This window comes from Herpailurus yagouaroundi, unplaced genomic scaffold (genome assembly GCF_014898765.1).
Source record: "Herpailurus yagouaroundi ecotype Mexico unplaced genomic scaffold, PumYag 77, whole genome shotgun sequence".
Taxonomy (NCBI): domain Eukaryota; kingdom Metazoa; phylum Chordata; class Mammalia; order Carnivora; family Felidae; genus Herpailurus; species Herpailurus yagouaroundi.
In genome coordinates, this window is record NW_024412388.1 from 78,643,169 (window position 1) to 78,661,606 (window position 18,438).

At 36.4% G+C, this 18,438-nt stretch overlaps 1 protein-coding gene across 1 annotated transcript in view; it reads left to right on the forward strand.

Moving 5' to 3' along the window:
* The window catches only part of EPHX4 (epoxide hydrolase 4), a 42,581-nt gene that overhangs the window by 14,234 nt on the left and 9,909 nt on the right, over positions 1–18,438 (forward strand). The window contains exons 3-6 of the mRNA XM_040470968.1: positions 1,599–1,756; positions 3,312–3,440; positions 7,263–7,366; positions 11,763–11,911. Of these exons, the coding sequence (XP_040326902.1) occupies positions 1,599–1,756; positions 3,312–3,440; positions 7,263–7,366; positions 11,763–11,911 (540 nt within the window). The remainder of the gene's footprint in view (positions 1–1,598; positions 1,757–3,311; positions 3,441–7,262; positions 7,367–11,762; positions 11,912–18,438) is intronic.

The window sequence follows — 18,438 nt, forward strand, 5'->3', positions numbered from 1 at the left end:
AAAGAAAAGAAAAGAAAAGAAAAGAAAAGAAAAGAAAAGAAAAGAAAAGAAAAGAAAAGAAAATCTCACAGATCTCTATATTTCGTTCAATAATGCAGTTCCATGACCAAGCAAAGGGGGGTTACCTGGCCCTGCAGAGGCCTCCAGGACCTGGCAAGAGCACTCTGGCCATTCTAATTGGTCAGTGCTGGTACCATTTTGGCTGTTAAATAGTTTTTTTTGTTTTGTTTTGTCCTTAAAGTTTATTTATTTTGAGAAAGAGAGACAGTGCTCATGCATACAACCAGGGGAGGGGCAGAGAGAGAGAGAGAGAGAGAGAGAGAGAGAGAGAGAGAGAGAGAGAAGCCCAAGCAGGCTCCCAGCTCTCAGCATAGAGCTTGTCACAGGGCTCCATTTCACAAACTGTGAGATCATGACGTGAGCCGAAACCAAGAGTCAAATGCTTAACTGACTGAGCCACCCAGGTGCCCCTGTTAAATGTTTTTAATATCACACTTGTTTGTATTCATTCAGGATCTTCTCCACAGAAGAGTTTTGTTTTAGCAAACAAAGGTTTATCTTAAGCAGCTGTTATATTGGATTCTTTCAGTGATAATCTTTTTTAAAAATCTTCAGACTTTTTCATCTATAAGTAAATTATGATTACTAAAATGTGGAGCCATATTTACAGTGGAGTAAAGTGAATAAAATCTACTTTTTAGGGAAATATATCTTCATCTCATAAATGTTTTTTTTATGAATTACATGGTTCTGCAATACAGAAGCATTTGTAAGTACAGATTCCCTGATAGTTGTCAGCATTATTTAAGAAAAGCTTAGAAATTGATTTCTTGAGTACATATGGAAGTATATTGGTTTTAGGGGCACCTGGGTGACTCAGTCAGTTAAGGGTCTGACTTCAGCTCAGGTTATGATCTTGCAGTCCATGAGTTCGAGCCCCATTCTGGCTCTGTGCTGACCGCTGGCATCGTGGAGCCTGCTTCAATTCTGCATCTCCCTCTCTCTGCCCCACCCCCACTTGCATTCTCTCTCTCTCTCTCTCTCTCTCTCAAAAATAAACATTAATATTTTTTAAAAAGAAGTATACTGGTTTTAATATCAGATATTTTGTAGTTTCTGTAAATATTGTCCCTTTGTTATATCCCACTGGATCTGGTAAAAAAAAACAAACAAAAAACAATAAATTTTAATAAAAAACATCAATGTGCCCTTCTCAAACATGTCCCTTCCTCTGGCTCACACACAGCTATATAATCTTTCTTTTATTTTTTTTTTTATTTTTTTTTTAATGTTTATTCTTGAGAGAGAGAGGGAGAGAATGAGCAGGGAGGAAGGGCAGAAGAGGGAGACACAGAGTCTGAAACAGGCTCCAGGCTCTGAGGTGTCCGCACAGAGCCCGACGCAGGGGTTCACACTCACGAATCATGAGATCATGACCTGAGCCCAAGTCAGACGCTTAACCAACTGAGCCACCCAGGTGGCCCTACATAACCTTTCTTAATATAAAAAGTTTCTTACAGTTGTCCACTTAGAAAAGCTGTAATGTAACTCTTTGGATTAGTTACTGCGGTATTCTTAATGTTTCTTATTTCCTGCAGGTATTCTTGGCGTCACCAACTAAGGGAATTTAAAAGTGAATATCGAGTTGTAGCACTTGATCTGAGAGGCTATGGAGAAACAGATGCTCCCATTCATCGAGAGAATTACAAATTGGACTGTCTAATTACAGATGTAAAGGATATTTTAGACTCTTTAGGTAGGTCAGTTAAAAAAAAAAACACAGTATTAATCCTTTTTAAGGGACTAACAGTCAACAAACTGAATTGGTAACCTCATGTCTTGGGAGGAAGCCTTTTCCATTTACCTGAGCTGTTGTCTGGATCCTGTCACCATGGTTTCGAGTGTACAGCTGAAAATATTTATAGAGGAAATTGAAAATAATACTATTATTTCAATATGGAATGACTAATCAGTCCACCAGCCAAGAATAACTTTAAAATTTGTTTTTAAAAATAGATCTAATGTATGCAATTTATTATTTTCAGAACTAATTATTGGAAATTTGATACTTGTACTCAGAAAATTATTTCTTCAGAACCCACATCTAAATACTCATTTAAAAATGATATAAGATACAGAAGCACTTGCACTGTCTTTCTTGTATTGATTAGCTAGTGCCACAATATTATTGTGTAACAAACATCCCAAACTCAGTGGCATATAGCCGTAGGCATTTATTCATATTCTTATGGATATACAAGTCAAGTGTAGGCTGGACCCCTGGGTCTTTGCCTCAAGTTACAGGTCTTGCTGGGACTGGCTTCTCCCTCTGAGTTGGACTGGAGCCCAAGCTAAAGGGGAGTAGCTACCTGGTGGTAGCTCTTTCTCGTCTCCTGGCAATGGCAGAAATGGCAAGAGGATGAGCCCAGCTGCGGAAGCACATTTCAAGTTTCTGCTTGCAGCTTATTGGTCAAAGCAAATCATATGGCTGAGCCCAAAGTCAAGTCATATGCCCACCATACCACAGCAAATCACACGGCTAAGTCTCATTATCAGAGGGGTCATAAAGGTATACTCCTTTTATGGCAGTGGGGAGAGGGGAGGAGTAAATACTTTTTAACAATAATTGAATCTGCTACACCTCTTTTGACTAAAATCCAGCTGCTACCATGGTATGTTAATGGAGCCAATGTAGTGAGAAAGCCATGAAATCAAATTAAAGCTCTTTCTACAGTAATCTAATGAGAGCATAGGTTAGGCCAATATTCTAAGAAGAAAAAAAATGAATGAGATCTGGGGGTGTCAATGCAGTGTTGTCATTTAGTCTGATTACAATAAAATAGACTCAAAGACCAATGTCTTTTCTGACAGCCATATTTCATTCATCTTTTGTGGTGATTCAGAGTTGGCCTAAATTCATCTTCATGCAATTTTCTAGGCAAATCAATGACATAATATAATCTTGCTTATGACCGAATTATGTGTAATCTTTACCATGGTTTCCCAAACTCAGTTTTGTGGGACAAGAGCTGGGCTAGCTGTTTCCGATTTTTTTTTCATATAGATTCCTGGGAGAGATTCTAAATCTGTAGGTCTAGAATGGAGGTTGGACAGCCAAGTTTTCTAAAAAGCTACTTAGGTGGTTCGTACATACAGATTTTGGAAACACCAAACTCAGTATCTGCACGAAGTGCCTAATTACAGTCAGGTTATGGGAAGATTATTTTCAGAAGTGTACCCATTTTACATGAGGTAATAATGCATCCACCTGTTTCTTTTCAAAGATGTCAACATTTTTTTCTCCATTACAGGATATAGCAAATGTGTTCTTATTGGCCACGACTGGGGGGGAATGATTGCTTGGCTAATTGCCATCTGTTATCCCGAAATGGTGATGAAGCTTATTGTTATTAACTTCCCTCATCCAAATGTATTTACAGGTGAGTTTAAATTTTCATTAAAACATATTTGTTAATGTGACAATTCACTATTGTCACTGACACTTTGGATTAAAAACAGAAAAATTTGAATATCAGTATTTTTTTCATTAAATGACTAAAATATGATATTAGCACATGACAATATCAGATACCTTGGCTTTAAATATTCTTCAAGAGCCTGATAAATTGTAGCTTCATATTTGCTAGCATAATTTTATTTTAATTTTTTGAAGGACATTTTACTGCTAACTTGGAGAGGGATAAAGGGAAAAATGCAGTGACACTATTTTGACAGTAATGAATCTTGACAACCTAGACATAAATTCTTCTCTTGCCTGACTGCTTGGGCTATCAGGAATGACAGCATTCTTTAAAGCTGCAGTTCTCAAATTTTTGGTTTCAGGACTCCTTTATACTGTTAAAAATTATTAAAGACCCATTGAGTTTGTGTTTATATGGGTTACATATATAAATATTTACTATATTAGAAATTAAAAATGGGAAAAAATTTAAAATTCTTTATTAACTCATTAAAAAATAATAAATTCAGTACCTGTTAACATAAATAACATTTTAATGAAAACTAACTACATCTTCCAAAACACAATTTTAGTGAGAAGAATGTCATTGCTTTACATTTTTGCAAACCTCTTTAATTTTTGGCTTAATAGAAGACAGCTGGGTTCTCACATCTGCTTCTGCATTCAATCTGTTGCAATATGTTGTTTTAATTGAAGTATATGAAGAAATCTGGCCTCACAGATTTGTAATTGGAAAAGGGACGAGTATTTTGATAGCCTTTTCAGATAACTGTGGATTTTCTTCTTTAATACTACACCAAACTCAAAAATTGGTGATTTCTTAAAGGTTAGTAACAATGTAGAATCCAATGTCACATTAATGAGAGTTTCATACTGTTACATTAAAATCCATTAGTCTCTTTAGCACTTTGAATGGATATTTTACCCATGCATGATTTTGCATCATCATGCAGTGGGCGATATTGGTTCATTGAGTTATGCAGATCTTCTATAAGTTGACATATTTTGTAATATTATACCAAAGAACCCACATTCATTAATATCACCCCAATTTCATCAAAAAGTCATTGAGTATTGCAAAGCTGTCATGCTCACAGTAGCAAATAAATGGTTCCAAACTTCTAATTTTCATTTGAAAGCTTGAATTTGGTCATTGGCAACAAATACTGTTGATTGTTTTCCCTCAAGTGACAGGCTCACTTCATTCATTTTCAAGAGACTGTCAGATACTGAAGTCTGACTGATGATAATTTGTTAGTCATCCATTCATGTAAAAATGGTATTCCATAAAAAATGCAGCTAATTCAACTAATCAACGCAAAGAACTGCAGAAATGCTATCCCTTGAGACAACCATTGTATCTGGGTGTTCAACAGAACTGCTTTATGTGTTCTTTGTGTTTCATCTTGGTACTCGAAAGCTGTGTACACAAAAGTTGAAATTTAAAATTAGTAGTTTTTGCTATTTTATCTAGAACATTCCTAAGTGAAAATGGCACTTAACTTTATGTGTTTCTGTATTTATTTGCTGCAAATGTGTGGTGGTGAAGAATACAATGACTACTCGTATTGTTCAGTGTCACTGCCGTGGTTTGTGCTCAGGCAGCAATGGCTTTATCTACCATTGCTTTGGTACCATGAGCACAAATCTCAACCAGATGAGAAAAGCTAATAATGTCTGAGTAGTGTAATGAATCTTGGGGCTTCCCAGAGGTCTACATGGACTATACTTTGAGAACCTCTGCTCTAAAGGGAACTCTTAAAATCTTCAGAGTGTTCAAAGACCTGTGAACCATTACTAGGCACATTTTTATTTAGTTTTGGAAAAAATTATAATCTTGTCCTGTTTACCCTTGTCAAGTTTTCAGGTACACCTTCAGGAGCTTCAGGTACTGCTGTTACCCTCAGCAGCCCACTAGGGAACAAAAAACTCAGAACAACATATATCTATGTTGGAAACATGACTACATAAAAGGGAAAAGGGAACATGACTACTGAAATATTGTACAATATAAATGTAGGAGTTGATTTTTGGATATACCCAATTGTCCTATGTCTGTTGAGGTGACAGGATGGATGCTTAGGCTTCAAATATCAAACTGAGATGCACTAGACTGTTCTTAGTTGCATTAGGTAGCAGAAGTTGTGCTACCTGCTTAAGCCATTGATCGGGACCCTTGAATAAATGTTATTTTTGTGATGTTGCTGTATGGACAAGTTGTAATTGGTCACTTCAGCAAGAATATTCTTGGAATATTTCTGGAACTGTTTTATCAATAATAGGTTCAACCCTAGTCAGGTTAATACAAAGTCTTCAAGTAATATGCCTATATTTTCTGCTTAATTATAGTGATATCTCTTAATGCAGGGCTGAATAAATTTTGTTCAATGATGATTTTACAAAAAGTATAACATAACGATGCTCCACTTACCTGAGAATTATAGTTCTACAATTTCCAACCATGTTATTAAATGTAGTTACAAAATTAGAAATAAGAAAAAATTACCTGTATAGCAAAGAAAATTTAAAAAAAACAGTGCACAAGAAACAAGTATGCACACTTGATATGTATGATTACACTACTCTCCAGTTTAAAGATTCATTGTCTTCCCAAAGCACTTAAAGTCCATATCCTCTGGCCCTCCTTGACTGGAATTCTGCTTTGCTCTCTGATTCATCTCATGCCACCTCCTTCTCCTCATTCACTACACCATCCACACTGATGTTCTTTCTGCTTCTTGAATGTGCCAAGCGCAGGACCTTTCTGTGCCTGTTTGTTTGGTTTTTTTTTTTTGTTTTTTTTTTTTAACATTTATTTATTATTGAGAGACAGAGACAGACTTGAGCAGGGAAGAGGCAGAGAGAGAGGGAGACACAGAATCCGAAGCAGGCTTCAGGCTCTGACCTGTCAGCACAGAGCCCTACTGGGGGCTCAAACTCACAAACCAAGAGATCATGACCTGAGCCAAAGTCGGACGCTTAACCGACTGAGCCACCCAGGTGGCCCCTTGTGCCTGGGTTTTTTTTCCTAGATCTTTGCATGGCTGACTCCCTCCTACCCTTCAGGACTCAGTCCACACTTCGTATACCCAGAGAAACCTATTCTAACCACTTCTGCTGAATAACAGTCTCTCCACATCACCCAATAATAATTCTCAATCAGATTACCTTCTTTTAATTTTCTTTATATTACTGTTGCTATCTAAAGTGATCTTTTTAAATATTGGTTATTTATTGTATAAATTCCTTATTAATGGGAACCTCTTCTGTCTTATTAACTGCTAAACCCCCTCACACACAGTAGATATTAAAATATTCCTTGAATGTAGGAATTTTCTAGATCCATAAATGAATTTATAGGAAACATGTTAGTTTCTGTTGAGGCCAAATTAATAAGGTATTCAAATCCACCTGTAAACAAAATCTTTTAAACAACAGAAAATTACCTCCCCATTTATCCCTAGGGAAAGTGTGAGGTCACTGATAATAACCTTGGAGAAAAGGCAATGTCATTTGGGTTTCCTGTTCCCTTCTGAGTCAAGACTTTATATAATGAAATTTTCTTTTTATTTAAAGTGCTATAAATTTTCTAAATACTAGAAATGTCCCTAATAAAATATAAGAACATAGAAATCATTCCAAAGAGAAAAATACAGAAGGCTTATTTGTGGATTCTTTTATGGGATCATCTCAAAGGTGAAATTGCCTTGAAAAGAAGCTCTTTCAATAGTAAGTAATTTATACCCCTTGGATAAGGTCTAACATGGCATTTTAATTTCAGAATATATTTTACGACACCCTGCCCAGCTGTTCAAATCCAGCCATTATTACTTCTTCCAAATACCATGGTTCCCAGAATTTATGTTCTCAATAAATGATTTCAAGGTAAGTCAAACATGGTGATGGATGTTAACTAGATTTATTGTGGTGATCATTTTTGAAATTATACAAATATTTAATCATTATGTTGCACACCTGAAACTAATATAATGTTATGTGTCAATTATACCTCAATAATAAAGTTTAAAAACTGGAGTCCAAGAGGATGACATAGTTAGGAAGTTAAAAATAAAATAAAGATAGACAGCAGCACTAGAAAAAGAAGGAAAGAAAAGAAATAACTGGTCCTGTTTATGTCATTTGTTTAAAATAATCATTTATTGATTGTTATTTGCTGTCCACCATTAGGCTTTTCCTCTTATGCAAGAAAAAAAAAGGCAAGTCAAGCAAATAATGTATTACTCTTAATGAAAAATATTTTAAATTAAAGTCCATCCTTCAGAAAGAAAAATAGACAAATGCTAACATTTAATAAATGCTTCTAAGACCTCATCTATCAGCTTACTTATTTTTACAGTCTCTGTATATTTCAGTGCCTGGTTGTTGCTCAATTTTTGTTGAGAGCCTGTATCCCTATAGGCAAACCTCTTTTTAGAGAACATTCCATGGGGAGACAAGGGAATATGAATACCAGGTGAGAGATTTTGACACGGCAGAAGTCGAGGCCCTTGAGTGCAAACAAAACCCTGAAACAAAGTAAACATGAGGGTTTTGGTGTACCCTATACACCTACAACCAGGAGTCATATATTGTATCTATTTCTTGGAAGTTTATTGAATGCTTTTTGTGTACCTAACACGTATTAGATATTTAAGGAGGCTTAAAAAAGACAATATTGTTTTACCTGGAAAAACTTCTGCAGATAAGGACTTTTTAAAAACATAACTCCAATGCCATTATCAAACCTAACAAAATGAATACTTACTCCTTACTATCATTTAATACCTATTCAAATTTCCTTAACTGTCTCAATTATTTTTTTTTCCAATTTTGGACAACTTTATTTGGGGTACAAAAAAATCTGCACAAATTTTAGACTGTGTTAAAATTTCCAACAAGAGATTTGCTAAATGAGAGCTTCATTTGCTATTTAAGTATTAGTCTCTGGTACTATTAATCTTTGAACAGGTTATGATCAACTGTCTTTGTACACTTTATTTGTTTGAATTAGGAGCCAAACAAGGTCCACACATTATATTTGATTGTTGTAGTTTTTTCAGTGTATAACAGTTCCTTCTTATTTTTTTTTTCCTTCTTATTTTTTTAACACTTTTTTTCCTGAAGAAATTTGGTCATTTGTCCTGGGGAATGATCCACATTTTGGATTTGGCTGACTACTTTATCATGGTGTTATTTAACTTTTTCTGCTAATTCTTATTTCTCATGCTTCATGGATGCTACTAATCTAGAGGCTTGGTTAAACTGAGTTTTCATTTGACAAGAATACTCGTAGGTGGTGCTGTGTATTTCCTAATGCATCACATCAGGGAAGCATATAAGGTCTAGTTGTTTCAGTTTTAGTAACACTAACAGTGACCAGTGGGCTCATGAGTTGTCAGCTTATCTAAATTTCCTAACACCTGCCACCAAATAATTTTAGCATATCTTGATCATCATTGCCCACATCCGTATTTCATTAGAATCTGCAAAATGGTGATTTTTCTATTTCTATCATCTTTTCCTGCTCTTATTAACTGGAATCCTTCCTTAAAGAAGAATGGTCCACATCTACTGTTTGGTTATTCTGAAATACAGTTCACACAAAAGTTCACACAAAAGAGTGGCAGGTCATTCTTTATCTTTATAAACAACTTCCAGAGCAATGACTCGGTGTCCTAGAAATTTCCAGTGATAACCAATGAAGTTTTCTTTTTTACTATATCATTAGGAGCTCATGAGTTTTAAAAAATATATTTGACATGTATCACTCAATTGCAGTCATTCTTTTTGATGCTCAGATTGTCTCATCTTAGGCAATATGGCATAACAGGCAAGTGGAAACTCCTTCACGTTGGCTCCTATGTCCTTTTGACATAAATCCTTCAGTCAGTAATACCTTAGTTTCTTAATGTCCTAGGGTCATATTTTATTCCCTGCCCCAGATCTGGAATCAATCATTTATTGAAGGAACTCTGGCTCCTATTAGTCGGAAATGGTCTGGGTGTCAAGGTGATCATTGTTACTGGGTTTTTATTGCTTCTACATCTTTCTGTTGGACAGAATCTGTACATACATATTTTTTAGAGAGAAAAAAATAATGTGTTCTTATTCATATTTCCAAGCAAAATTAGGACCACAGAATTTTACTTAACTTTCATATTTTGTAAAAAGCATGTATATGGTTCAAGTCAAAACTCTAATACAAGGCACAGAGAGGTCTTGCTTAGGCCTCTGTTTCCTACCATCTTATTTCCTCCTCTTTCACAGAAACTATTCTGGTTAATTTTTGTTTCATTTTTTTATTGTTTCTTTTTGAAAATATAAGGAGATGTGTATATATTTGTCTACTCCTTCTTACACAAAAGGTGGTAACATACTATAAATACTGTTTTCCACCCTTTCTATTTTTTCCCCCACTTAAAGATATGTTCTGGGGGTCAGCTACTCTATATTAGCACATAATCATCTCCATCTTCTCTTGGAGTAGTTATAATGCATAATACACCATTGTGTGGCTATATCATAGTTTATTCAACTAATGCCCCACTGATGGACATTTTTTATTTCCTGTCTTTTGCTACTGCAAATAATGCTTCAATTAATCACCTTTTGCATAAATCATTTCATATTTTTGCAGGTGTGTTTGGGGGTTCAGGGATCTGCATTTTATTTTATTTTTTAATGTTTATTTTTGAGAGAGAGAGAGTGGGGGAGGGGCAGAAAGAGAGACAGACAGACAGACAGACAGAGGTTCCTAAGCAGACTCTGTGCTGAGAGCAGAGAAGAGAGCCTGCTGTGGGTCTCAAACTACGAATTAGGTTATCATGACCTGAGCAAAAGTCCTGACGCTTAACCGACTGAGCCACCCAGTCGCTCCCAGGGATCTGCATTTTAAACAAGAATCCTAATGATTCTGATGCAGGTGATTTAGATCTACACGTTGAGAAACACTAGTATAGAGCAGTGTTTTTCAGTTGTGGGTGGGGACCCATTAATGAGTCACGTAATCAGTTTAGTGGCTTGAATTCGAATTTTTTAAAAAATAAAGTAGAACAGAAGTGAATTGAAAATATCAGTACACACTATAATAAGAGTAAGGGATATTTCTTTAAAAATTTTTTTTCATGTTTTTTATTTTTGAGAGAAGGAGAGACAGAGGGTGCATGGGCAAGGGGCAGAGAGAGAGGGAGACACAGACTCCCAAGCAGGCTCCAGGCTCTGAGCTGTCAGCACAGACTCGGGGCTCAAACTCATGAACCATGAGATCATGACCTGAGCCAAAGTCAGACAATTAACTGACTGAATCACCCAAGCGCCCCTCTAGATTCTACTTTTAAATCCTGTTTTCTTTTTTCTTTTTTGAAAAATTTTTAACGTTTATTTAGTTTTGAGAGACAGCACAAGCAGGAGAGGGGCAGAGAGAGAGAGGGAGACACAGAATCCGAAGCAGGCTCCAGATTCTGAGCTGTCAGCACAGAGCCCAATGTGGGGCTCAAACCCCCAAACTGTGACATCATGACCTAAGCCAAAGTTGGATGCTAAACCGACCTAGCCACCCAGGACCTCAAGAGATATTTCTTTAAACTTTTGTTTCAGAAAAGTATGTGTATAAGTCTGAACTGGATCATGACATATAATGTGTTTGTTACTCTGGATTATAGTCCAAAAAAGTTCAAACAATTCTTGGGGGAGTAGATTGTCAGTAAACAGATAAACTACTATTAGCTAGAATATTAGGGAAGACTTTAGGGTAGCAATGGTATCTGAACTTAGCCTTATAGAATGTGAAGGGGCACCAAGAACATAGGTTGCTTTTCATAAGCGCAAAGTGTACATGGGGTATTAGAAGGGACGAATACCGGGGTGCCTGGGTGGCTCAGTCGGTTGAGCGTCCGACTTCAGCTCAGGTCACGATCTCGGGGTCTGTGAGTTCGAGCCCCGCATCGGGCTCTGGGCTGATGGCTCGGAGCCTGGAACCTGCTTCCAATTCTGTGTCTCCCTCTCTCTCTGCCCCTCCCCCGTTCATGCTCTGTCTCTGTCTCAAAAATAAATAAACGTTAAAAAAAAAATTTTTTTTTAAATTAAAAAAAAAAGAAGGGAAGAATACCAAAAGTAAAGCCAGGAAAGCAAAAATGTATATAGTGTGTAAACAGGTCTCCTACCTGGCTAGAGCAGAAATGGGAAGTTGTCACTGACACTAACCATCATTCTCTTTCAAAAGCCAAAGGTTTATTGTTAGGTAACTAAAAAGTTTTAATTATTTTCTTTTCACTTAAATTAGGCTTTGAAACATCTGTTTACCAGTCACAGCACTGGTATTGGAAGAAAAGGATGTCGATTAACAACAGAAGATCTTGAGGCTTATATTTATGTCTTCTCCCAGCCTGGAGCATTAAATGGTCCAATTAACCATTACCGAAATATCTTCAGGTCAGTATAATTTCTTTTTAGTTAAATAAAATATTCATTCCCTAAAGAGCCAATATTTTATTTATTTGTTTTTCACAAATATTACTTAAATTCCAGCTATTTAGGGGCACCTGGGTGGCTCAGTTGGTTAAGCCTTCGACTCGTGATTTCAGCTCAGGTCATGATCTCAGGGTTCGTGGGATTGAACCCCACATCAGGCTCTGTGCTGTCCATGCTGGTTGGGATTCTCTCAGTCCTCTTTCTAGTCTTTCTCTGCCTCTTCCCTCAGTTGCATGCTTGTATACACATGTGCACACACCCTCTCTGTCTCTCTCAAAATAAATAAACATTAAAAAAATTCTAGCTAGTTAACATACAGTGTAATATTAGTCTCAGGTGTAGAATTTAGTGATTCATCACTTACATACAACACCCAGTGCTCATCATAAGTGCCCTTCTAAATACCCATCACCTATTTAACCCATTCCCCCACACACCTTCCCCCCAGTAACCCTCAGTTTGTTCTCTATAGTTAAGCATCTGTTTCTTGGTTTGGCTCTCTTTTCTCCCCCTCCAAGTTCATTTGTTTTGTTTCTTAAATTCCACATAAAAGTGAAATCAGATGACATTTGTTTTTCTATGACTGATTTTGCTTAGCATAATACTCTCGAGCTCCAGCCACATTGTTGCAAATGGCAAGATTTTGTTCTTTTTTATGGCTGAGTAATATTCCATTGTATGTATATATACCACATCTTTATCCATTCAACAGTCAATGTTTGAATGTTCAGTCAGTGTTTCAGTTCTTTCCATAATTTGGCTATTGTTGAAATTAACAACAGGTGTCGGTGAGGATGTGCAGAAAGGGGAACCCTCTTACACTGTTGGTAGGAATGCAAACTTGGTGCAGCCACTCTGGAAAACAGTATGGACTTTCCTCAGAAAGTTAAAAATAGAACTACTTTACAATCCACAAATTGCACTATTAGGTATTTTCCCAAAGGATACAAAAATACTAATTTGAAGGGATACATGCACCCTGATGTTTATAGCAACATTATAAACAACAGCCAATATTTTATTATTATTTTTTTAGTTTATTTGTTTGTTTTGAGAGAGAGACCACAGGCAGGGGAGGAGCAGAGAGGGAGAGAGAGAATCCCAAGCAGGCTCCGAGCTGTCAGTGCAGAGCCCAATGTAGGGCTCAATCTCACAAACCATGAGATCATGACCTGAGCTGAAACCAAGAGTTGGATGCTTAACTGGCTGAACCACTCAGGAGCCCCGTCAATATTTTGTTTTTAAGATTAAGTTCACAGTTTATCCAAAGACTCAAAAGTGTTCATTTTGTAAGTTACATAGTCTTTTTCTAGGGAAAACTTTAAACATATGGAAAAGTAGAGAGAAGAATATAATGGAATCCCCATATAGTTGTCACTTGTTTTATCCATAACTATATCCACTTCTTATTTACCTTTGGATTATTGTGAATAGATGTATGTTTGTAATCATATTTTTAATGATTATTCATTCAAGAAATACATATTAAGCACTTTGTATGTTCTAGTCTATGCCAACACTCAGGATATAGTATTGAACAAAACGAGACAAAGGTCCCTGATCACTAGCCAAGTGGGGAAAACAGACATCAACTGTATAACCACAGTAATGAATATCCGGTTATAAACAAACAAAGACCATGATAGAAAGGGATGAGAACTGAGCAAATGATGTTTGAACAGAGAAATAGAGGATGAGTTACGTATTGACTGAATAAAGTTGGGGTCAGAGGGATTGGCATTTCAGGAAAAGGAAACAGCATGTACCAAAGCAGTGTGGGAAGATAAGAGAGTTGTGGTTTTAAATAATACAGTGAAGGCCATTGTAGCTAGAGCACAGAAAAAGAAAATAAAATGAGAATGGGTCCAAGAGAAGGCAGTGGCTGGTCTTACAGAGCCACGTAGACCATATTAAGTACTTAAGACCCATGAATGTAAAGCTAGTAAATGAGCATTTCAAGCAGGAAAGAGTAACAATCTAATCTGTATTTGTATACATTGATTCAATGTGAGGAAACTGCAGTGGTCCAGGCTAAAGATGATGATAGCCTGAAATAGCCTGAAGGCAGTGGAGATGGGGAGAATGGGTAGATTTAAGAGATATTTAAGAGGAAAATTGACAGGGATTGGTGATGGATTAGATGGGCGGGGGTGGAGGGTCGGGGAAGGAATGAGAAGAGGGGTATCAAGGATGGCTCCTGAATTTTTGGCTTGAACAGCTATATGGATATAGCTCATGCCATTCACTGAGGCAGAAAACACTAGAAGAGAACTGGTTTTGAGGAGAAGGTCATAAACTTTATTGACCTTAAACTAGTTGAGTTTGATGTGGTATCTTAAATATTCAAATAGGCAGATAGATACAAGGGTTTGGAATTCAAAGGAGAGAATCTGTGATGAAGTTATGTAAAATCTTGGTGTCGCTGATAAACACAAATGAAGCTTTTGCTCAGAGTATATTGTCTAGGGAGAAAGTATAGAATGGAGACAAGATATGGAGATTTGTCTGTTCAGGTTTGGACTCTAGACAGGAGAAAAAGATTTTCCTTGGGAATTAGCCACCACAGCCTGCCTTGAAAAGGTTTAGAGCCTTGAATATATGCTACCTCCATAACACTAGAATCTCAGGGAAATATATTTCAATATCATCATAAGCTGGTAACACTTCCAAGCAAGCCTGGTAGAAACAAACACAGAATTTCTCTGGAGGATACATCTCAACTCAGACTTACAATATTCCCACAGGTAGAGTCCCCTGAAGATGAGTTCATAATCCAAATTACAAAAAATACTAATCCACCATTAATGAGTCAGAATACAGTTGCAGTAGAACTCTTACAAGTTTCAAATACTACAACAGAGATTATAAAGTATGTTTAAATCATTAAATATTTGAAAGAATAAAAATTATGAGAAAAGAATAAGGAAATATCAAGACAGACTGGAAAAAGCTGAAAAAGAACAAAAGAACTTCTGGAAATGAAAAATATGGCTATTGAAATCTAAAATTCCATAAGTGAGGGGCGCCTGGGTGGCGCAGTCGGTTAAGCATCTGACTTCAGCCAGGTCACGATCTCGCGGTCCGTGAGTTCGAGCCCCGCGTCAGGCTCTGGGCTGATGGCTCAGAGCCTGGAGCCTGTTTCCGATTCTGTGTCTCCCTCTCTCTCTGCCCCTCCCCCGTTCATGCTCTGTCTCTCTCTGTCCCAAAAATAAATAAAACGTTGAAAAAAAAAATTTTAAATTCCATAAGTGAGTTAAATAGCAGATCAGACAAGCTAAAAAGAATTATGAATTAGAAGATAGCTCTGAAAAAATTACTTAGAATATAGCTTAGAGAGATAAAGAAGTGAAAATATAAAACGTTATATTTGATATAGAGGGTAAAATTAGAAATCATATATTGGGGTGCCTGGGTGGCTCAGTTGGTTAAGCATCTGACTTTGGTTCATGGTTTGTGAGTTCAAGCCCCACATTAAGCTCTATGCTGACAGTATAGAGCCTGCTTGGGATTCTCTCTCTCTCTCTCTCTCTCTCTCTCTCTCTCACTCTCCTTGTGCTCTCTCTCTTTCTCTCAAACCAAAAAAATTATATAGATAGGTGATAGATAGAATTAGATACACATACATATATATAGATGCTAAGAATTTTTTTCTAGTAAAATAAAATAATGCAAATAGAATGTATTATTTTCAAACCAGTAGAGGGTGACAAGATAACTATCAATTCAAAAGAAGGCAGGAAAGAGAAAAGGGAAGCAAAGTACAGTCAATAGCATAAAATAAGATGTCAAAATCAATTTAAATATGTCAGTAAGCACAATAAATATGAATGTATTAAACTTTCCAGTTAAAAAATAAAATATCAGATTGGATTGAGTCACAAAGCATAAGGACATAAAAAGTTGATAGTAGGAAGGTAGAAAAAAGTTATAGTGGGTGTTTTATTGGTTGATTAATTGATTTTATTTTTAATTTTTTTTTCAACGTTTATTTATTTTTGGGACAGAGAGAGACAGAGCATGAACGGGGGAGGGGCAGAGAGAGAGGGAGACACAGAATCGGAAACAGGCTCCAGGCTCTGAGCCATCAGCCCAGAGCCTGATGCGGGGCTCAAACTCACAGACCGCGAGATCGTGACCTGGCTGAAGTCGGACGCTTAACCGACTGCACCACCCAGGCGCCCCGAATTTTTAAGTAATCTTTACATCCAACATGGGGTTTGAACTTAACAATGCCAAGATCAAAAGTTGCATGTTCCACTGACTGAGCCAGCCAGGTGCACCTAAAGAAATTATTTTATTTTATTTTATTTTATTTTATTTTATTTTATTTTATTTTATTTTTTAATGTTTATTTATTTTGGAGAGAGAGTGTGTGTGGGTGGGAGAGGGGCAGAGAGAAAGGGAGAGAGAGAGAACCCCCAGCAGGCTTTATGCTCTGCATGGAGCCTGAAGTGGAGCTTGATCTCATGACCATGAGATCATGACCTGAGCCAAAATCAAGAGTAGAATACTTAATCAACTGTGCCTACCCAGGTGCCCCAAAGGTGTTATTTTATTTATTTATTTTTCAACATTTATTTATTTTTGGGACAGAGAGAGACAGAGCATGAACGGGTGAGGGGCAGAGAGAGAGGAAGACACAGAATCGGAAACAGGCTCCAGGCTCCGAGCCATCAGCCCAGAGCCTGACGCGGGGCTCGAACTCACGGACCGCAAGATCGCGACCTGGCTGAAGTCGGACGCTTAACCGACTGCGCCACCCAGGCGCCCCTAAAGGTGTTATTTTAAATAAAACAAAATCAAATTATTTGAATACAAAATCCAAGGGCAGTCAAGAGATTATAAAATGAGGGGAGAAGAGGTAAACCGAAACCTTTTTCTGACTAACAATAACAACAAAAAATTTACAAATATAAATGTAAATACCATCGATAAAACAGAGATGTTAATTTAAAAGGTATTTGTAGGTACCCATTTATCAAGCAAGGCAATGATTGACATTGCAGAGGCTGCAGTTACATCTCATAGGATATAGCAACATTGTCTCAAGTCCATGTTTTGTCATTTGTTGTTTGTTTTTTACAAACAACATTTGTAAAGAAAATTATAAGAGAAAATAGAACAATATATTTTCATACAAGCTTAAATTTTGAACAGGAGATAAAAATAATAGTTTTTAAATGTTGATTTACCTGTTTATCAAAAATCTAGCTTTGTGATACAAAACAATTAGCTACAGGGAAAAAGAGGAAAATATTCTGATGTTTCTCAATTTATTTTACTAACATTTGTTCATTAGAGGATCTGCATTCTCAAGAGTAAGCTCTAGAATCCTGCTAATTAGCATGGAGAGAGAAAGAGAAAAAAAGCAGGCCTGTGAAGGTCAAAACTTACAATTTTATATAAAGGTGAAAGTTTTAAACTAGATTGCTATAGGTTAAATCTAGCCAGGTCGAGGTCATATGGAATCTTCTGGAAGGTCACTTGACTCCCTCTAATGCTTCTTTATGTTAGGGTAATCGAGCCCAAGTACATAATTAAAAATGGTTATACGATATATAATGACTATACATAAGGTATAGTACATATACTCAGGTATGGAAATCACTGTCATTTATCACCCTTCCCAGGACCATAGACTCATCCAAGGACTCTCCAAAATTTGGAGTTAAGGAACCAGAATGAATGAACTAGGAATTAGATTAGTTATAGGATCTAACCTGCAAAAAGATAAATAAGTCTAAACTTATAACAAAGCACCAAATAATAAAGCAAAACTGACACAAGGGAAAATGACAAATCCATAATCACTATTAGAGATTTTAACCCACCTCTCTCAAAAATTAATAAAGCAGGGAAAAAATAATAATAAAAATGTGAAAGATTTGAACAACCCAATTAACATCTTTGATCTGATGAACAAATCTAGTATCCTGCATAAAATAATTAGAAAATATATACTATATTTAAGCACATAGAAATGTTTACAAAGGTTGATTACATACTGGACTAGAGAGTAAATCCTAACCAATACCAAGGGATCAGTGTCATATGGATGTGTTCTCTGAACACAATGCAATTAGAAATTAACAATCACACAAACTTCTAAAAAATTCCATATATTCAGAAATTTTAAAAACTTCTAAATTACTCTTGGCTATGATCCAGGTATTTACCCAAAGAATACAAAAATACTAATTCAAAGGGATACATGTGCCCTGATGTTTATAGCAGTATTATCTACAGTAGCCAAATTATGAAATAGCCCAAGTGTCCATTGATTGATGAGTGGATAAAGAAGATGTGGTATATATATACAAGGGAATATTACTCAACCAAAAAAGAATGAAATCTCACCATTTGCCACGACGTGAATGGAGCTAGAATGCTAAGTGAATTAAGTCAGTCAGAGAAAGACAAATACCATATGATTTCACTCATATGCAGAACTTAAGAAACAAATGAGCAAAGGGGAAAAATAGGGAGAA